The 20,306-nt window shown below is 38.0% G+C and overlaps 2 protein-coding genes across 6 annotated transcripts in view; one reads left to right on the top strand and one right to left on the bottom strand.

The window, feature by feature from the left end:
• The window catches only part of dcaf6 (ddb1 and cul4 associated factor 6), a 156,190-nt gene that overhangs the window by 31,294 nt on the left and 104,590 nt on the right, over positions 1-20,306 (bottom strand). For all 5 annotated transcript variants that reach the window (XM_069889246.1, XM_069889247.1, XM_069889249.1 and 2 more), the window contains 3 exons: positions 19,948-20,065; positions 18,063-18,178; positions 10,226-10,601 (listed from right to left, as the gene is read on the bottom strand). In XM_069889246.1, coding sequence (XP_069745347.1) covers positions 10,226-10,601; positions 18,063-18,178; positions 19,948-20,065 — 610 coding nt within the window. The remainder of the gene's footprint in view (positions 1-10,225; positions 10,602-18,062; positions 18,179-19,947; positions 20,066-20,306) is intronic.
• On the top strand, positions 2,803-9,761 carry LOC138739721 (glyceraldehyde-3-phosphate dehydrogenase-like; the record flags this gene model as incomplete). The annotated part of the gene is given in 4 exon segments (XM_069892326.1): positions 2,803-2,901; positions 3,481-3,632; positions 9,038-9,114; positions 9,664-9,761. Coding segments are annotated over 4 exon segments (426 nt in total), but the record flags the coding sequence as incomplete, so codon positions are not given.

Genomic DNA, 20,306 nt, shown 5'->3' with positions numbered 1-20,306 from the left:
CCAAATGGATGATCCGCCTCTCAAGGCCCCATTATTGCCAAATCAATTTAATTTTTTTTTTTTTTTTTTTATAACACACCACATCACAAGTGATCATAAGCACTGGATTCAACAAAGCCTATGAGGCTGGACAACATCCCCTCTATAATATTAAAGAACTATGGCCAAACAGTTGCAAGAGTTACAATATGGTTTGTGTTATTGTCACAACATTAGTACCTCCCCAACATTGTGAAAAATTGCCTGTTTGCAAAATGCAGAACAAATCCAACTTGACTATTTACCATCCAATAAGACAAATTAAATGATTTCCAGAGTGCTGGAAGTTAACAAGCAGCAGTGACATACCAGCAACACCAGACTTGTGTTTTTTTTCCCCTCCATGATCACTCCTCTCCACGTGATTACAGCAGAGATCCAAACATACCGGTAGACCAAAAACCTGAAATTCATAGCTGAAGTGAAAGTGGTTTCCTTGACAAGGTGTTGGATCAAAAAGCCCAGGTAAAAAATTTTTAAAAATCAATAAGCATCTCAGGAAAACACAACCCAAAGACTAAAGTTATACTTTGCACAAAGAAAGGTGGTATTAGTCATTTGAAGTCAATTATCCTAACCCATAGACATTAATGAAGGACTCTTTTGGGCTGGATACTGAGGCCCAATCACCTTCAGAAAATCTATAATCAACATTCCTTCCATCATAACATGATTGTCTAACGTTCAATTCCATTTGCAGCACCTCAGCAAGTGAAGTAATTCATGCCTGCACGTAGCAAGACCTAGACAATATTAGCTACAGGCTGATAAATAACAAACATGTCCATAAAGTACCAGACAATGATCATTTTCAACAAGAGTCTAACCAACTATCTTTAACAATAGAATGGTAATAACCACAGAGTCTCCCATCAACATCCTGTGCATTGATCCAAAACTCAACTGGAATAGCTACATGATAGAGGTCAGTGTCAGATGATCCTGTGGCTTGAAATTCTTTCCTCCCACTACATGTTACAAGTATATGATAGAATATACTACACTAGTCTGGATCTGTGTAGCTCCAAAAACAAACAATTTACTTACTCTAGAATATTTGTTCTTCCAAATAAAGGAAGAAACCTTTGAGTTAATATTATTTAAAACAAGACTTTGGGATGAAAACTGGAATTGCTTGAAATAGATATAAAAATGTAGTTAATATTATCATTTTAACTGCATTAATACGACAATAAAGATACAGGAGATCATCTAGAAAAAGACAATCTCACATACTCGAATAGAGGATGGTATGGTAATTTTAACCACTAAGCACGTGAAATTATCTGACAATCTTTAATGGAACATGAGTGAGGATAGGGACCTGCATATTAATCAGAAAATGTTTTATGAAGCCTTAGTTTATATCCAAGGAAAGAGCTGAATTGAGAAAACACAGATAACATAGCTGGGATAGATGTTTCATGATCTGAAATATAAACTGATAGGTCATCTACATACAAACAAATCTTATGAGTTCCTCTGTTTCTGACAATGCCTTGGACCTCATGAGTGTCTCTAAGGGCTAACCTCCACAATATCTACCAGTAAGTCTTTCAGAACTAGAGGGTGCCAACCATTTGGTCCAGGAGACTTATTCACCCTGAGACCATTCAGCTTTCTGAACACCTTCTTCCTTTGAAATACTAACTGCACTCGCTTCCCTTCTCTGATATCCTTGGGTATCTCACACACTGTCAATGTCTTCTACAGTGAAGACTGATGCACAATACTTTCTCAAATAAGTTGCCCTATAGAATCTCAACATTACATTCCTGTTCTTGTTTGCTTTTCCTCTAGAAATCAATGTCATCATGCATTCATTTTCTTCATTGCTGACTCAACCTGTAAGTTAACCTTTAAGGTATCCTTTTCCACCTCCAAATTTCGAATTTTCTCCTCATCTATTTCATATACCAGAGTGTATGACTATATTTCCCAACGTTGCATTTCATATGCTAACTCTTTGCCCATTCTCCTGCTGTACCCAAGTCTCTCTCTACAGCCTTTCCGTGTCCTCAGCACCACTGTGTCCTCAGCTCTACTATTTTGGTGTCATCCTCAAATTTAGCCACAAAGCTATCTAAATCATTTGTATACAATGGAAAAAGAAACATGGAAGAAACATGGATCCCTGCAAGACACCACTAGTAACAGGCAACCAACCCCTTACTCTCTGTTTCCTGCCAATAACCAATGCTCTACCCATGCCAGTATTCTTCTTGTAATTCCAGGAGTTCTCATCTTGTTAAGAAGCCTCATATGTGGCACCTTCTCGAAGGACTTTTGAAAGTCTAAGTATGCAACATCTACTGCTTCTCCCATATCTATCCTGTTGTCTCTTCAAAAAATTGTAGTAGGTTTGTCCTTAAGTAAACTATCGTGTGATGCTCCTCTAGGTACTCCGTAACCTCATCTTTGACAATCGATTCTAACATCTTTCTAACCACTAACATCAGACTAATAGGAGCATAGTTTTCTTTATTCTGCCTCCTTCCCTTCTTAAATAGCAGAGTGATATTTGTGATTCTCCAATCCTCTGGAACTATGCCAGAATCCATTGATTCCTGGAAGATCTTAACCAATGCCTCCACAATCTCTGCAGCAACCTCCTTCAGAACTCGAGGATGCATTCCATCTAGTCCAGGAGACTTATCTACCCTTAGACCATTTAACTTCCCAAGTAACTCTGTTTTATGATCTTGACAGCACACACTTGACTTCCCCCCCTCTCTCTCTCTCTCTCTCCTCTGATCCCCGTCTCCTCTCTCCCCCCTCAGTAATGCCTCCTGCATCACAAATTGTCTTGCTCCGCTGGCCAAGGTGATCAATGACAAGTTTGGGATCATCGAGGGACTGATGGTGAGTCTGTTGCAAGCATGCCCGGGTCCGCATAACCGCCCACGTTTCCATCCGACGCTCAGCCATCCACACTTCCTTTGCCTAAATTGCCAACCTGTGAAAACAACAAACCTTCCTCCACTGGTCTAAGTTTTCCATGCTCTCCCCCCCTCGTTGGTCTGTGCAATTTTTCTCTTATGTGGACCAACCAATCCCCGCTCGGTTGGCATAACTGCCTGCGTCTCTAGCCTGCGCTGGCAGTTTCACATGCGGGCTCCCCCATCCTGCATAAAGGGTCCGCATGTCCCCCCGGCGCAGGCTAGGGTTGTGCTTCACCCCCCTCCACTTGGTCCTGCATACCGGCCGGCATCTCCCCCCCCCCCCACCCTGCATAGCATTCCGTGCTTCTACGCCTTTACCCTGTATAAAGGTCCATGCTTCATCCACCCCAGCCTGCGTAACATTCCGCATTCCTATGTCCTCGGTCTGCATAAATGCCCACGTTTTGCCCACTTTGGCTTGCGTTCAGGCCTGTGCTCCCCCACTGCAGCCTGCGTAATATCCCGCACTTCACCCAGCATTAATGATCCGGTAGCGCAGACCACTGGGCACACCTACATGGCCACCCAGAAGACAGTGGACGGGCCGCCAGGGAAGCTGTAGAGAGACGGAAGCAGCATGCACCAGAACATCATCCCTGCCTTGACTGGTGTCGCCAAGGCTATGTGGAAGGTCATCCCCGAGCTCAACAGGTAGGCCCAAGAGATCATTGGAGGGGGTCAGTGGGGGTTCAGGGGTCATGATGGCATTCCAAGGGTAGGCCGGAGGGGTCGCTTGGGTCAACAGAGGGGTCAGAGGCCACTGGGGGTCAACAGGAGGAAGAGGTCATTTTCAGGGGTCATCTTCTGGGTCAATGGGAGGGTCAGAGGTCATCCCCAGGGTCAACCAAATGAGGGCTTACGGGAGAGGGTCAAAGTTGGGGGGTAAACAGGAGCCAAGGGGCTGACTGAAGGATTCAGTGGGGAATTGGGGTTGTTCCTTTGTTTATCAAGGGGATGTAAAGCATTGAGGGGTCCCTTAACACACCTCTCCCTCCCCCTCCCCCATGAAGACTGATCTAAAATATTTATTCAGATCCTCTGCTATCTCCTTGACTCCCATTATGAACTCTCCATTATAATTTTCTAACAGTCCTATGTCTACTCTTGTCTCTCTTTTGCTCTTTATATACCCAAAAAAGCTTTTAGAATCCTCTTTGATATTATTTGCTTACCTCCTTTCATAATTTCTTCTTTCCTTCCTAATCAGCTTCTTAGTTGGCTTCTCTAAGTTTTTAAAATTATTCCCAGTCCTCTATCTTCCCACTAACTTTTGTTTCCTTGTATCCCTCTCTTTTGGTTTTACTTTGACTTTAACTTCCCTCATCAGAGTGGTTCTGTCCTGGGCCTTCCCTGCTTCGGTTGGACCTTGGGGCATACTGTGGATCAGTGTTCTCCGTCTCCACAGGTTCCTTTGACCCCCATTCCCCCCCTTCCAGGCCCATGGTCTTCCCATCCTAGGGCTTCATGGATTTCCAGAATGGTTTCAGACCTCGTTGCCCACGGCCTGACCAGGGCTCGCTGCCTGAGTGTGGAGATCCTTCAATGCACCCCCATGAAACATGGGCACTTGCCTCCTTCTTCCAGTCCTGACTCATTTGCCCACAGAACAACTACTCAAAAGGTCCTCCTCCAAATCAGTCTCTCCCCTCCCACTGTCCAAGAATCAGTGAGATGGGAGGGGGATGGGACTGGAGGTTGGCAGAACCCTCCCAGTCCCCACAGGCCTGCCTCTCCTCGCAGGATGTCTGGCAGGTCAACAAATAAACAGATTTGTGGCAAAAAGATACTTCCTTTGTCAGCCATAATGGTCTCATTTTTCCATTCACAACTTTCTTTCATTTTGGTATGTACCTGTCCTGCACTTTCCTCATTTTATACAGGAACTCCAGCCATTGCTGATTTGCTGCCTTCCCTAATAGTGTGCTTTTTTCAATAGACGTTGGCCAGATCCTCTCTCATGCGACTGTAATTTCCTTTATTCCATTAAAATATCAACACATCGGATTTTAGCCTTTCCTTTTCATCAATCATATTGTGATCACGGTCTCCTGATGGTTCTTTACCTTAAGCTCTCTAATCACTTCTGGTCCTATATCTACTCTCACCTCTCTTTTACTCTATATACTTGAAGAATCTTTTTAAGATTCTCTTTGATATTGTTTGCTAACTTACTTCCATACCATCTTTTCCCCTCCTTATGGGTTTTATTGTTGCCTTCTGAAGTTTTTAAAAACTTCCCAATTCTCTATCTTTCCACTAATCTTTGCTTCCTTGTACCTCTCTTTTCCTTTTATGTTAGCTTTGACTTTCCTTGTCAACTACAGTTGTGACAATCTCCATTCAAATATTTCCTCCTTTTTGGTATCCAGCACCTTCCTCCTTTCTTGCAGAAATTCCACATTGGTGCTCGGTCTTCTTCCCTACTGGTGCCCCCTTCTAATCTACTTTGGCCAGTTCCTGTTTCATGCCACTGTAATTCCTTCTACTCCACTAAAATACCAATATATCTGACTTTTAATTTCTCCTTGTTAAATCTTAATTGAACTTAATCATATTGTAATCACTCCCCCCCTTATGGTCCTTTTTCTCTTAAGCTCTCCAATCACCTCTGGTGCATTACACAACACCCAAATATTGGAGCTTCAATTGAGCTAGATCAGAACAGGGAGTAAAAGTGTAGATGAACATAATCAAATAAAGAGTAATCAGTTCAATCAAGTTCTGTGTACCAAATAATATTGAGTTTTCCTATCTTCTCTCACTCGAGTATAATGCATAGCATTTAGTTAATACACATGCAGTGTCTCATTATCAAAGTATTTCATACAGTGGCATCAACTGGTACAGAACCTCACTTGAACATTGAAAACAGAACAAATCGCTGAAGAGTTTGCACTTGAAACAGAAAACATCATAGACAGTGCTCTGAATCTGGGAAGGGCCTACAATTATTCGCTGCTGTGCCATTGTTAGAACTGAATGTTATACCTGTAATTATGGTGCAATAATTTGAAGGGTTCAAGCAAATTCAAGTACGATCCAGTGATCATTGGGGGAAATCAGAGGTGGCGAGGGTGGGCAAATTTAAATTCTTGAGAGTCACTATCTCGGAAGATATTTCCTGGACCCAAAACACTAATGGCATCATGAAGAAAGCACTTCAGCACCTCTACTTCTTTAGGAGTTTGCGGAGGTCTGGTATGACATCAGAAACCTTGGCAAATTTCTACAGATGAATGGTGGAAAGTGTGCTGATCGGCTCCACATCGGTCTGGTATAGGGACATAAAGCCCTGCAGAAGATAGTCAATGCAGCCCAGGACATTACAGGCAAAACCCTCTCCACCATCAAGAATATCTACAGGGATCCACATCACCCAGCATACACCCTGTTCTTGTTGCCATCATCCAGAAAGAGGTATAGATGCCATAAGACTCACACCACCAGGTTCAGGAGCAGCAAACTCAATCAGGGACTTATTTAAGGACTCTTACTTTTGCACGTTATTGAATTTTTCTCTCTATATTGTACAGTTTGTTTACATTTCTTTATTTTTTTTACGTGCATGTGAGTACAGTTTTTTTTGCACTACCGATAAGTGGTAATTTTGCCTCATCCACAGGAAAAAGAATCTCAGGGTTGTATATTGATGTCATGATTGCACCCTGACAATAAATCTGAAATCTAAATTTGTTTTCTGGAAGAATAGTTTGTCAAAGCTGAATAGAATGTTGTTGAAGAGTATGTTGTACTAAAAGGCAAGTAATAGCAACCATCATGTCTTTATGACATTTAAAAACATTTAGTAAAATTAGTAACCAAATGTTTTTCCTTCATAATAAGTGAGCAAGCCCTGGAAGGGAAAATAAACCTAGATACCTGTAAACATTACCATTTTGAATTTACTAATAACCTACCAAAAAAAGGTTGCTCAGTCAAACAGGAAGATCATACAATGGAAAAGAGAATATATACTAGCCATGGAAATGGGAGCCTCATGCAGCTTACCTTGAAATACGAAATGTCTTCATGAGATAGTTTCCTCATTTTTCACATAGGAGGATTAGGGTGTTTTGTATGTGGTGGTAAAGATCAAAACAACATACTCCCCTGAATTCTAGTTCTGGAATTAATTATTATTAAGGTGAAACAGCTCCTGAAAGAACATCAAGTTCTCTCATAACTGTAATAACCTAAGTAAGTAGAGTGATCTTCTGATACATCTACTCGTGTTTCCACCTTTCCATATCCATCATCTACAAGGATTGTGCGCAAGTACGATTTACCATAAGTCTCCCTTCACTTGTAATTGTGGTGAATTCACATCCCCTCCCAACCACTGAAACGAATTTTTCCATTAAACCTACTGCCTTCAGAGAAAATGATCTCCTGAGATTTATTCAATATGAACCTGAATTTCTGAGCAGTCAAAGAGCAGGAAACAAAGTCTTTGTGACACTCAAATCAAGAAGAACACGTGAAAATACCTTTCTTTTCAAGTCAGTCTACTCAAATTAAGATCAATTATGACTAAAAGCTTGTTACTATTTATGAGATTCATCTATAACTAAAATTCAGCTAAATTTAAAAGTAATTATACACTGAATTTAACATTGCAGTTCACTGACCAAGAAATAAATATTAAAATTATGCTGTAAAATTGCATGCAAGTTTAGTAACTACAGTACCCGTTTGTTAATTAAAAAGGATCATAATTTTGTCAAGGTCAAAAATGCTTCAGACAGGACAGCTGCTATTACATCAAAAGAATAATAAACACATAAGATTACAAAAACTAAAATATTAAAACCCTGCACTATTAAAATAATGTCTAGACTGAAATCACAAAATGTGAAGGATGTATAAAATAGTTTCTTGACAGTTTAACTATTAAGAGTTTGCAGTATATATTATTAACAATTGTTAGAATTTATAAAGAAATATGCACAAATCATGATGTTATTGGAGCAAAACTGTTGTATTTTGCTTATTGGAGTGGATTATTTGCATCGGATCCTGCCACACACAAAGATCTTTGGTATTACTGTTTTGTTAGCTATCTTTAGAATATGAAATATTCCACATTAAGGTTTATTGGAAAATAAAATAGACATTGATACTATTTATAAATTCTATAAAGATTTTCTGTTGCTTTGTATAATCTCTGATGCAAGTTTTAGGAGCCTTTTGGCCATGTGTTGAGAATTCATTTTACAGGAATCAGAGGCAGAACTTTTCTCTCCGCAATCTCAGACATTAAAAAACAATTATGTAATTCTCCCAGTTAATTGTAGAGGATTAAACTAAAATTATTTTAATTACTTAAATTAATGCATTTGGTTTTCATTGGTTGGACAAAATGAGCAATTACAAAAATGAATCTCATGTTTTAAATATATATGAAGTGAGTGGACAACATTTATGTAGAAAAGTGGGAGCCATTCACTTTGCATTCAAGAAAGTTGAGTGAATTTTCTAAATTGAGAAAAAATGAAGTATGGACAAAATTTAAAATCTTTGCATTACATCTTTAGTCACATGTACTTTTACATACTGAAAGTTGAAAAGAAAGACAAAGCAGTAGTGCCGAGTGGGTGGTGATGAACTAGAATGTTATTATGTTGCCCGATTTACTGGGTTCCTCCAGCAACTTGTTTTTTTTTGCATCTAAAGTAAAAATTTTGACGAGGAGGAAAAAAAAATTAGATTAAATAGCAGCTCCAAAGGCTAACTGGCTCCCTGGATCTAGATCTCTCTCTGAATTTACAGGGGTGCTACCTCATTTGTGAAATGCAACATTCCTTAGATTCTTGGAAGGTCCTAATACATAACAAACCTAACAGGTTCCAGGGGATAAGGGCAATAAATGTGGAAGACAGTAAATATCAATGAAACAAAATCAAAATAAATTCCCTTGCAACCCCACTCTTCATCTCCCCTCCCAAAGAATCACACAAACCAAAGGAAAATGGAGTGAAAATCATTTTAATTCCAGTCTTCTCAGAACCATCAAACTATGATATAAATTAAATCATTATTGATTATCCTTAAATTAGAGAAAGAAAACTACAGAAGGTTAGCCAGGACCGTCCCTTAGGAATGAGTCCCAGGAAGCTTTTGTTAGTCCCAGCAGGTTAGTGTCTGGAACGCACATAGGTAAATGCGGCTGCTGTGGCAGGCTCCTGCTCTGGGCTTGGCAGCTGAAGGCCTCACGCCAAGGTGCAGGCTACTGGTGGCTGGAAAGCAGGAATCAGATTCAGGATTCTAGAAGGTGTGATGGCAAGCAGGCCTACCAAAAGGCTTCGGGCACTGAAAGCTTTCTAATGCTTTGAGAATTTGGAACCAGGGGTCGAGGAGGTGCAATCCTGCCACCTTAATTCCAGTTCACTGTCAACAGACAACAGTGGAGGTTATGGGAGTGATGGAGGCTGTAACTTTGGAGGAGCCAGTGAGATCCATGGCCACTCAGTGTCTTTGAATGAACTCTCTTTTTCCTCTCTTTCTTGATTTAATGATGGCACTACATTACTTGATGACCCTTTGTCTTTAGAGGGCAAACAAAAGGAACAATTTTTCTGTGCCTATGTTTGTATTAATAAATTGAATCTTGAATCTCATCTTAGTGAAGTTAGAACAATTTTATTATTTTTCTGAAACTGGCACAAACTTTCATTTCCTTCAGAGATTAGCTCTGCTGTTAACACTAGTGGCTTCGGGACACTTGGACCTTCCACTGTCAAATTGGACTCTTCCCAATCACCTGCCCTCTTCATTTTCTAACAGAAAGTGACACAAGGTTTCATAATGGTACTCCACTGAAAGTAAACATGATCTTAACTAATTTGATTATATGGCATTAGTAACGATGAGAAGCAAAGTAATACAAGTGATTTTTAACTGATGTAGATTTGAGTTGGAATGAAAATAGTCGATGTTGATTCATATTGATTATCGCTTATTAATGAGCACCTGTTCAATGCATTCTACAGCTTAGGTTTTAGACATTTCTAAAATAATGTGAACCGTTTCTGTCCAAACTGGATCAATCTTGTAAAACTGAACTTGAGTGCTGAATGAACCATCATCCTAGAAACTAAATAACATTTTCAACTTTGCATATTCATTCTTAAAGAAGATACATTTTCGATTTGAGTTGATTAAAATTAATTGAAATAAAATCACCAGCAAGTCAGCACAAACAAATTAGTAACGGTTTTAAATTCACAATCAAGTTTTTACCTCACCTGTGCCCTGCTCCTCCCCTAAATCGGGATGATGGGATGAGAACAGGATCATCGTCACTGTCATCAGTTTCGCGACTGGTAGATGTTCTCGTCGACTCATCCTGATTACATAACCTTCTTGGTTCTGACTGCTGCGTGGACTCAGTCATTCTGTTGCAGCTCTCATTAGTTTCTCGACTTTGGGAAGACAACACTTCTTCTTCTTGGGTGCTTCCCTCGTCTAAGCCTGCTGATGCAGACTGGCAGCTATCATCTATTGCACTGCTCTTGGTGTCTTCTGTTGCATTTCCTTCTTTATTGGCATCATCTGTCTCCGCATGCCTCATTTTGCATATTCTTTTTCCTGACTGTTCAGATGATTCGGGCGTTGAAACATCTGCAAGAAAACAGAGACACTAATAAATTAAAATACATGCTGGATTCAAATACAGATTCAATTTGTTGCACAAGATAACCCTAGATGAAATACAGAATTTACAGCTGCCATTTAAAGATGCAGAAATAACCAACACCCAAAAATCACAAGAGTACAGAATGATCACCAATTCAGAAAATGTGTGCATATGTGGCGGGACGCCATTAGGCAGGCGAACTAGCCCCGCTTGTCACGCATGCAGTGGGTGTTGGGGGTTTCCTCCCGACCTTGGCACCGGGCTCAGAAGCCCGTGCTTGGGGAGCCACGTGATGCCCCGATGAGGTTGGGGCCCCCCAGGGCAGTTCTCAGCCAGGTCCAGGCTGGGAGTATAAGACCAGCCAGGCAGCCTGCAATAAATCAGTTTTTCCTCACTGAATTCAACCCGTCTGGTTGTGCGATCCTTCAGTTAGCAGTGTAGCCGCCGCTACAATTGGTGACCTTGACACCGCCGCTACACATTTGCCTTTTACAAAAGATGTAACATGACAATAGATATTATAACAGTAAAATAGTTTGTAGGTGATGAACAGCTGATTACACTGGACAACAAAGATTTTGTTTCCTGAACATTTTTGGGTGTATTTTATGGATTTTGGGCAGCTGATCGTGAAAATCACCTTATGTTTTTCCTATTGCATACCATTTTTAATGATATAACCTATGTTTGTGATTTTCTGTCATATTTTAAGTCTACTAGTATACTGCCCACAAAGCAAGCTATTTTGGTCAGTCCAAGCACATCTATACAAAATCTGTCTTCAGCCTGGCATGCTTGGAAGGCATATAAAGATGTGGAGAATTTTCTTAGCAACTACAGAGCACCAAAATACATCCAGTTGTTTGACAACATACTTCAAGCAGGAGGGACATCATGTGATGACATAGGGTTAGGACACAAAAACCTAAATCAGCTAAAAGAAAATGTGGGAAGTAATGAACTCGTTAAATTAACTCCTTTAAATAGCTTCAGAACTATTCTACATATTCACAATATGGGGAAAAAAAGGACAAAACTGCCACCAACATGCCTGTTTTGCGCAAAGAAGAAAAGCAACAATGGATGGTAAAGCCTGTGATGACTTGGAGTTGGGTGTTAGCATTACTGCTGTCCCCAAGATGAATGGGCAGTCTCCGCTGCCACATCGAAATGCGCCGCATCTGGTTCAGCAGGATGATGGCACTGAAGAAGAAACCAGAAGTCAGGATGGAAGTTGTGCGGGTCCGTCCAAATCGGTGTTGGAGATAGAGGGTTCATCTTCAGAAAGTGACCTGGTAATGAAGACGACGCGCAAGAAGGTACAAATCAAGCTACTAATTTCCCAATTAAAGTGAGTAATGTGATTATTACTTAAAGAAATTAGAAATATGAAGCAAGATATGAGAGAGATGAAAGATGAAATGAAAATAAGTAAAGTAACAGAGACTATGAATAAATTGAAGAAGCACATGGATAAAGTAAATCGTTTAGATAATAAAAGATGACGTGGAGCAAGATAAGAGTTTTCCAAATAGAAAATAATGAGACAGCTTTTACCATGATAAATCAAAAACTTTGTCAGAAAGTGGATACCTTGGAAAATTATAAGTAATAAAATCAAAATTGTGGGTCTGAAAGAGGGGGTGGAACAACAAGATATGTCTTGTTTTTTTTCAATCAATGGATCCCAGAAGTACTTGGACAGAAGCACTTTGTGGGACATATTGAGATTGAAAGGGCTCACAGGACTCCTAGAAGAAAACCAGCCCCAGGTCAGAACCCACATTCAGTTTTGATAAAATTCCTGCATTATAAAGACAGGGTAAATGTTTTGAGAATCTCTGCTCAAAAGGTTCGACAGAGACAAGGTCAAATTGAATACGAGGGGAATAAAATTTTATTTTATTCTGACATGCGAAGATTTGTTAAAAAGGAGAAAAGAATTGAATCTTGTGAAAAAGATCTTATGGGAGAAAGGATACCATTCATTTTTATGGCACCCTGCAACCTTGAAGATATTCTTGCTGAATGGTCAAAACAAATTCTTTGTGAATCATCTGGAGAGCAAGGTCTGCCAAGACAACAAACTGGATGAAAACCTTGAAGTCTGACTGTGGCATTTAATTTTCAGAATACTTTTTTAAAGTCTGGAATAAGGAGTTAATTTGTTTCTGAAATGTTTGATTTAAAAGAAAATATGTGATAAATTTCAAGAGGGTTAGGGAGGTGGAGGAGGGCTGCTGTTTCATCTGACCTCGGTCACAGCCCACACAATAGAGGGCAACAGTGTTGCTGCTCAAGAGGAATTTTTTCTATTTTTATTATACAGTACTACATTTTGGAATGTGTTTTATTTTACTACATTTTTGTATTTTTTCCAATCTTTGGATTGTCAGGAGGGTTGCAGAGGGGCACAATGGATGAAGAGTAGTGGAATCAAGTGAAGGAATTTTGTGGGGAAAGGTGATGAAGTAGAGTGATAGAAATATACGAAGATGAGTAAAACGATTACTTTTTAGTATAAATGGGATTAATGGTACAATAAAGTGAAAAAAGTTTCTTTCGCATATTAAAAAATAGGAATTGATATAGCTCTTCTACAAGAAACACGTTTAATAGAAAAAGAACATTTGAAATTGAAAGAAATTGGGCAAGTCATGTTGTATTTTCTTCATTTAATTCAAAATCCAATTCATATGCAACATGTCAAAATGGATCTAGCAGATAGGCTTGTAATGAATTATGGACTCTTTTAAATATAAATGCTCCTAATGCTGATGATGAGAAGTTTATTCAGGAAACTTTCCTTAATTTGGCAAATGCACATGAGAATGGATTCGTAGGAGGTGATTTTAATTTTTGTTTAGATCCACTGTTAAATAAATCTAAGAGGAGTGATGAAGTAAAGCAGCCAAGACAACTTAGACATTAATGAAAGATCTGAATTTAATAGATATATGGAGGAGGACACACCGTATAGAAAAAGACTATTCTTTTTATTCCAGTAGGCATGATTCTTATTCGAGAATAGACTTCATTTCACTCTCTGCGCAGCTTTAAGACAGAATACATAATGGGGAGTATAAAGCAAGAATTTTTTCTGATCACTCACCGTTGTTAATGTAGATGCAAATGCCTGATAAAGAGAAATTGGTTTATAGATGGAAATTAAATACTTTGCTTTAGAAAAGGCCAGACTTTTGTGCTTTTGTAAGTATACAAATTCAACTATATTGTGATGTAAATTTAGATTCAGTAAATGATAAGTTTGTGATTTGGGATGCATTGAAAGCTTACTTAAGAGGACAAATAATAAGATTTACTTCTAACATAAAGAAAGAATATGAGAGAAATGGATCAGTTAGCAAAAAAAAATAACTGATATGGAAAAAGATTTACAAATCAGAAGTTTGGAAGATAGGTGTCGACTGTTAATTAATATGAAGCTTCAATATAATATCCTGGAGACTTCAAGAACAGAAAAAGAAGTAAAAACAACTAAACAAAGATATTATGAGCTAGGTGAAGGATCACATAAGCTGTTAGTGTGGCAACTGAAGAGAGTAAACTTCAAGAACGATAAATGCTTTTCAGAAAGAATCGAATATGATCAGTTATAAACCTCAAGATATAAATGATTCTTATAAAAACTTTTATTCTAAGTTATATAGCTCAGAATCTTTAAAAGACAAAAGTAAAACCAATAGGTATTTATCGCAAATAAGTTTTCCTAGGCCATCTTTGGAAGAACAGACAAAACAAAACTCCCCCATTGATCAATCAGAAATTAAAGAAGCAATAAGTTTATTGCACAGCAATAAATTTCAAGGGGAGGATGGTTTTCCATCTGAATTTTTAAAAGAATTTAAGGATTTATTAACTCCTTTATTTATAAACATGGTACAATGAAATGGGGGTACTACAACTTCCAAACTTTAATGATAGGATTAATGATAGGAACTAAAGATTATTAAAACACTTAGTGGATATCTGGGGTAAGATAGATGGGGAAATTGGAATGAAAGGAGGTACATCATCTAAAACCCCTCTGTTCCAGGATAGTCTGATACCTTTTTCAAATGGTAATCAGTTTTTGAAACTATGGTCAGGTAAAGGAATTAAAACCATTGAAGACTGTTATAGCCAAGGTCAACTAATGTCTTTTCTACAATTGAGAAATAAATATGGAATTTTTTTTGCTATTTTAAAATAAAAGGTATCTAAGAGATAAATTAGGATCATATAGATTATTATCGCCTTGTAGTGAAGTGGAAATCCTTATGAGACAAGGGACTGCACAAAAATTTACTTCTGCAAAATATCTTTTATATAAAGGGCAATTTTAATAGGCTTCATAAATCTAAAGAAAAATGGGAACATGATTTAAACATTACAATGGTTGAGCAAACATGGGCAGAATTATGCACAGATTGTATGACCAATACAATTAATGTAAGAAACAGACTAGTACACTATAATTTTTTGCATTGACTATATATTACACCATGTAAACTGCATAAAATAAAATTGGATTTATCAAAAATGTGTTTTGGATGTGGTGAGGATGAAGTCATTCTACATGGTTGTGCCCAAAAGAGAGACCTGTTTGGGTAAGTAGGGGAATTATTAGAACAAATTACTGGTATTTTTATATATATATATATATCAGCTAAATACTGATTTATTTTTAATTATGGAAAATAGAAGGAATGAGACTGAAATTGAAGCTGTTAACAACTCAAAATAAATTTGTCAAAAAGTACTGGTGGTAGCAAGAAAGTGTATTGCATTAACTTGCAAATCAGACTCTCATTTAGGAATAGATAAATTCAGAAATTAGAAAAGATTACATATAATTTAAGAAAAACATGTAATGCATTTTTACAAATTTGGGGCGCATATATGGAAAAAGTAGGTATTATTCTTTAATTTTATCTCTTTCAATTGCTGGAATCTATGATAACCCTCTGAAAGATGAATAAAGGAATTATAGATTGATAAAATCCTTAGAGCTCTTTACCCTATCCTAGTTCTTTTCTTCTTTTTCTTTTATTATGTTACTACATAATCTGAGAATATGCAACCATTATTATTATTATTAATTATTATTAGGGATTGGGGTTAGGGAAGGACTATTAAGCGGATGGGTTATTTTTTTTGTAGTTAGAACTTGTTTCAATATGACACATGTATAAAGATGTATATATACTGCATGTAAGGAAATTTCAAATAAAGTATAAAATAAACATGCTTCAAGCATACAAAGCCATGCAGTAAAACATGTCTTTGAAAATTCATTTTCTGCATTTGCATTTGGACATCTTCCCTGCTGATCTTGGTGCAGTCAGTGACGAACATGGTGAAAGGTTTCACCAGGACATTGTGACCATGGAAAAGCAGGGTCAGGGCATCAATGCTGGCTGGACACTGACATGAGAAATATCAGATATTGAGTACAAACAAAAATCAGAGCCAAAACATTTTTGGGACAGTTGAACTAACCCAACGTGTCAGCATCATTATGCAAATATACAGAATGTAGATGTAAATTCTGTGCTGTGTACAAGTGACTGGCCTGCCCACTGATGACTCAATCCCCTGTAACCCCTCCTCCTGTGACCTGGCCATAAAGGTCAACCTCTTTACCCCCTTACATTCATTCGAGCACATGGAGTTGGGCGAGCTGCAATCTAATGTGTATTAAAGCCTACCGTTCCTCACTCAGCCTTGGAGTCATTGATAGTATGTATCAATTTAATACACATGAGAATACACATTTACAATACAGAAAAATACTGTTCAAGACTTTTTACATTCATAGTGTCAATCATATTGATACATACTCATTGTACATTTTATATTCTTCTCTTACCACCACTGTTGTACCTTGTTTTTTTCCCCTCTCTCTTGGTTGAGGGGGTTCTCCTCAGTGTCAGCCCCTCAGTGCCCGGTAATAGGAGGACTCTAGCCTGTACTCCTTCCCCACAGCACCCATGCATTTGCTGCACCAAGCCTCAGCCATCCCTCAGCACATACTCCTACATTTTGGAATGTGCCAGTCGGCAGAATTCCCAGAATGACATCTCAGTATACTGAAAGACCAACTGGATATTGGACTCCGAGCATGTCTGCAACATGGATTGTTCCACATTGTCAATGAAGAGACAGACATAGCTGGGGCCCATGCCATGGCTTCCCCTTTTACTTGAAGAAAATGGAAAAAGTTGAAGGAGAAGTTTTTGTTTTGCCAGACGGAGGAGGGTGGCAGTAGATGGGAATTAGTTATGTCTGTAATCCAGGAAGAAGTGGAGAATCTTGAGGCCTTCCTCAGTGGGATTGAAGTGCATAGGTATTGGTCTTTCATGATGAGGGATGCAGTCCGTGACAGGGAACTGAAAGTTGGATATACATGAGACTGCACATAGTGGAATTTGGAGCAAAAATAAACTGCTGGAGGAACTCAGCAGGTCAAGGATCATCTATGGGGAGATGAGAGACGGGTTATTGAGAGAGACAACAGAAGGGTTTAGCCACATTATGGTTCCAAAGGTCTGGAGAATAGCCAGTATTATTCCTTTGTTCAAGAAAGGGGAACAGGGAGAAACCAGGAAACTATAGGCTGACGAGCCTTACATTGTGGTAGAGTAATTACTGGAAAAGGATAGGATTGACACAGCTGAAAAGGCATGGACATATTAGGGCTAGTCGGAGGAGACCATATATCACTGACTGTTTCTTGAGGCAACTAAGAATACTGGGATGTGGATGTTGTCTATATGGACTTTACTGCAGCATTTCACATGGTCCCTCATATAGGCTTATCCGAAATATCAAGGGCCACAAGATCCATAGTTATTTGGTAGAATTGTCTTAACCAGAGGAGACGAGCAATGTTTAAGAAGCACTTGGACAAGCATGAGAATAAGTATAGAATGGTGCAATTAGGTGGAATTAGTTTCAACTGGCATCATGGTTGGCAAAGACACCCTAGCCAAAGGGCCTGCAGCTCTGCTCTAATTGTTCCATGCTCTTGTACAAAGTAAGATGATAGAGATTATTAAAAATAGTAAACACACAATGCTTGAAAAACTCAGCAGGACAAACGGCATATTTTATATTGCAAAGATAAAGATACATAACTAACATTTCAGGCTTGAGCCTTTCGTGGTACATAAAGTTACATAAAGGACACTGTTTGACCTGTTGAGTTTCTCCAGCATTATGTTTTTACTTTGATCACGATGCCTGCAGACTTTTGTGTTTTACTCATTAATGGTTAATTATCACAGTCTCAGGACTTCATTGTAGGCAATGTTATAGATACAAGTATCTTTGGCTTATTCATCAATAACTTTTATTTTATCATAACGCCAGAAGCAGGGCTGTTTCCTGATGACTGCAGAATGTTAATCCCAAAAATCTAAATAGATTATCTCTATTCTTACTTGTATTCATTATTTCATCCGAATGCTCGCTGGGGGTTTGTATTTGCTGAGATTCTTCGCGATTGCTTTGCTTACTTTGAATTCCAGTTCCCCTAGATGTGGAAGCTGAATTGTTCCTAGAATTTTAATAAAACAAAATGTCAAATTAAATTTGCATTCTAATATTCAGGTTATTGTGAGGTGAACTAACATTTACTGGAATAACACTGGATGGCGAGGACTGCTTCCTGAACACTTTTTCGTGTATTTTATGGATTTTGGGCTGCTGATCATGAAAATAACTTTAAAAGTTTCCTATCACGTACATTTTTTATAAATAACCTATTTTTGTGTCATATTTTAACTCGACTTCCAACATACAAAACCATGGAATGCAACTGTCTTTGAAAATTAATTTTCTGCATTTGCACTTGGACTTATTTCTTTCTGATCTTGGTGCAGTCAGTGACAAACATGGTAAAAGGTTTCACCAGGACATTGTGACCATGGAAAAGCAGTATCAGGGCGATTGGAATCCATCAATGCTTGCTGTTCATTGTTGGACACTGACATGAGAGGCATCAGATGCTGAGTACAATTGAAAATCAGCAGCAAAACATTTTCTGGACAGTTGAACTAATGCAATGTGTCAGCATCATTATGCGATTTAACATGCTATGTTCAATAAATGTTAATTTAATGTCTCCAATCTTCTGCATGAGACAGATCGTAAATTATCTTTGCGTTTAGCTTGAAGTTGTCTATCATAATCCCCTCTTTTTTTTCCAGGAAGTTAACATTTTGAAAAAAATTGTTGTCCTGTGTAATTATTCTCTAGTTTTGTATTTCACTGCACATTTAAAATTTGAAACCTGACACAACCAGTAACCATCATTTCAGAGGGAGTAGCCTGGCCAAAAGATGGACAGCTATGATCGTATTGAATGGCGGAGCAGGCTCGATGGGCCATTTTTGGCCTACTCCTGTTGCTGACAAAGGGTCAATGAAGAGAGTGTAACTGGGCCAACGGAAGGACAGCATTGAAGGAATTGCACAGTAAATCTTGATTAAACAGTATCTTGAAAATCTAATGTGTCAGATAACAGAAATATTGTATGGTTTTTAATAATTTTATTTCATGATATTACACCAGCAGAAAATGATGATATTTGAGGTATATTTTACAAAAAAAATCAATTAATTCTCATTACTTCTAATCTCTCAAAATACTAGACCACACTGATATTTCAGAAGCATTGGTTATTGCTAGAAGTAATCACAGTAAAGAACTATGTAGATGTTCCCTTTACAGTTTCTACAGCAATCAAACAAATTAAGTAAATGAATACTAAATCATTTATATGCTAACAAAATATAAAATGCTACTTTACTCTGTTGTAACCAAAATATAAACACTAGCAGGATATTTGTACTGGAACATTAACTCTGTTTCTCTTTCTGTGAATGAGCGTGTCCAACATGTCCTGGTTTTATTTCAGATTTCCAGCCAGCATTTTGAGATTTAAAAAAAATCCTTTACTTGTTTGTATTTGGAAAAGCTGGTAAGTTTTCACCATGAACTTTTCTTCAAATAAACAACTATTATTTTTACAAAATTCTTCATTGCATTTCCAAATGCAGTTGCAAGGTGAATAATCAAACTTTTTTGTTTCTCCCAAACACTGTTGAGTGAAGAATGCCATTTCAATTGGAGCAAATATAGATATCTCACTTAAACTATTGTGGAAATCATACAAAAATACAGTGGCTTAAACATGGTTTTAAATGTACCATTTCAAATGTAAATGAACTGTGATCAAAAAGGATTTATTTTCATTCCAAACCCAAATATTGTTCACATTTTAACAAGTAGCAATATGCATTTTACTCTTTATATTACACTTACCATTCATCAGTAAAGTCCAGCTTGATTGTGCTAGCTGTGGTTCCCTCTGTACTATAATGCAAACTTAGAACTGGTTCAGCACCTGGTGTTCTGACATTGGAACTTGCAGCACTGCCACCTGCAAAAATAAAAATAAAATCTACATAAGAAAACTTTTCTCAGGACAGCCAGTAATGAACACTTAACTAAAAAAGTATAGTGTTATCAACAAATTCTTACATTTCCTGCTGTTACAATTAACAATGTTACAATTTGATTATTACAATTTTAAAAAATTAATAATTGTTAATGTTTTTTTTAAAATCACCAAATCAGATTAGCATTTAGAAATGTTTTTAAAAAGCACTGCAAAACCTTTT

Source organism: Narcine bancroftii, chromosome 7, assembly GCF_036971445.1.
Source record: "Narcine bancroftii isolate sNarBan1 chromosome 7, sNarBan1.hap1, whole genome shotgun sequence".
Lineage (NCBI taxonomy): Eukaryota > Metazoa > Chordata > Chondrichthyes > Torpediniformes > Narcinidae > Narcine > Narcine bancroftii.
The sequence above is the reverse complement of the archived record's forward strand: the minus strand, read 5'-3'. Positions and strand labels throughout refer to the sequence as shown.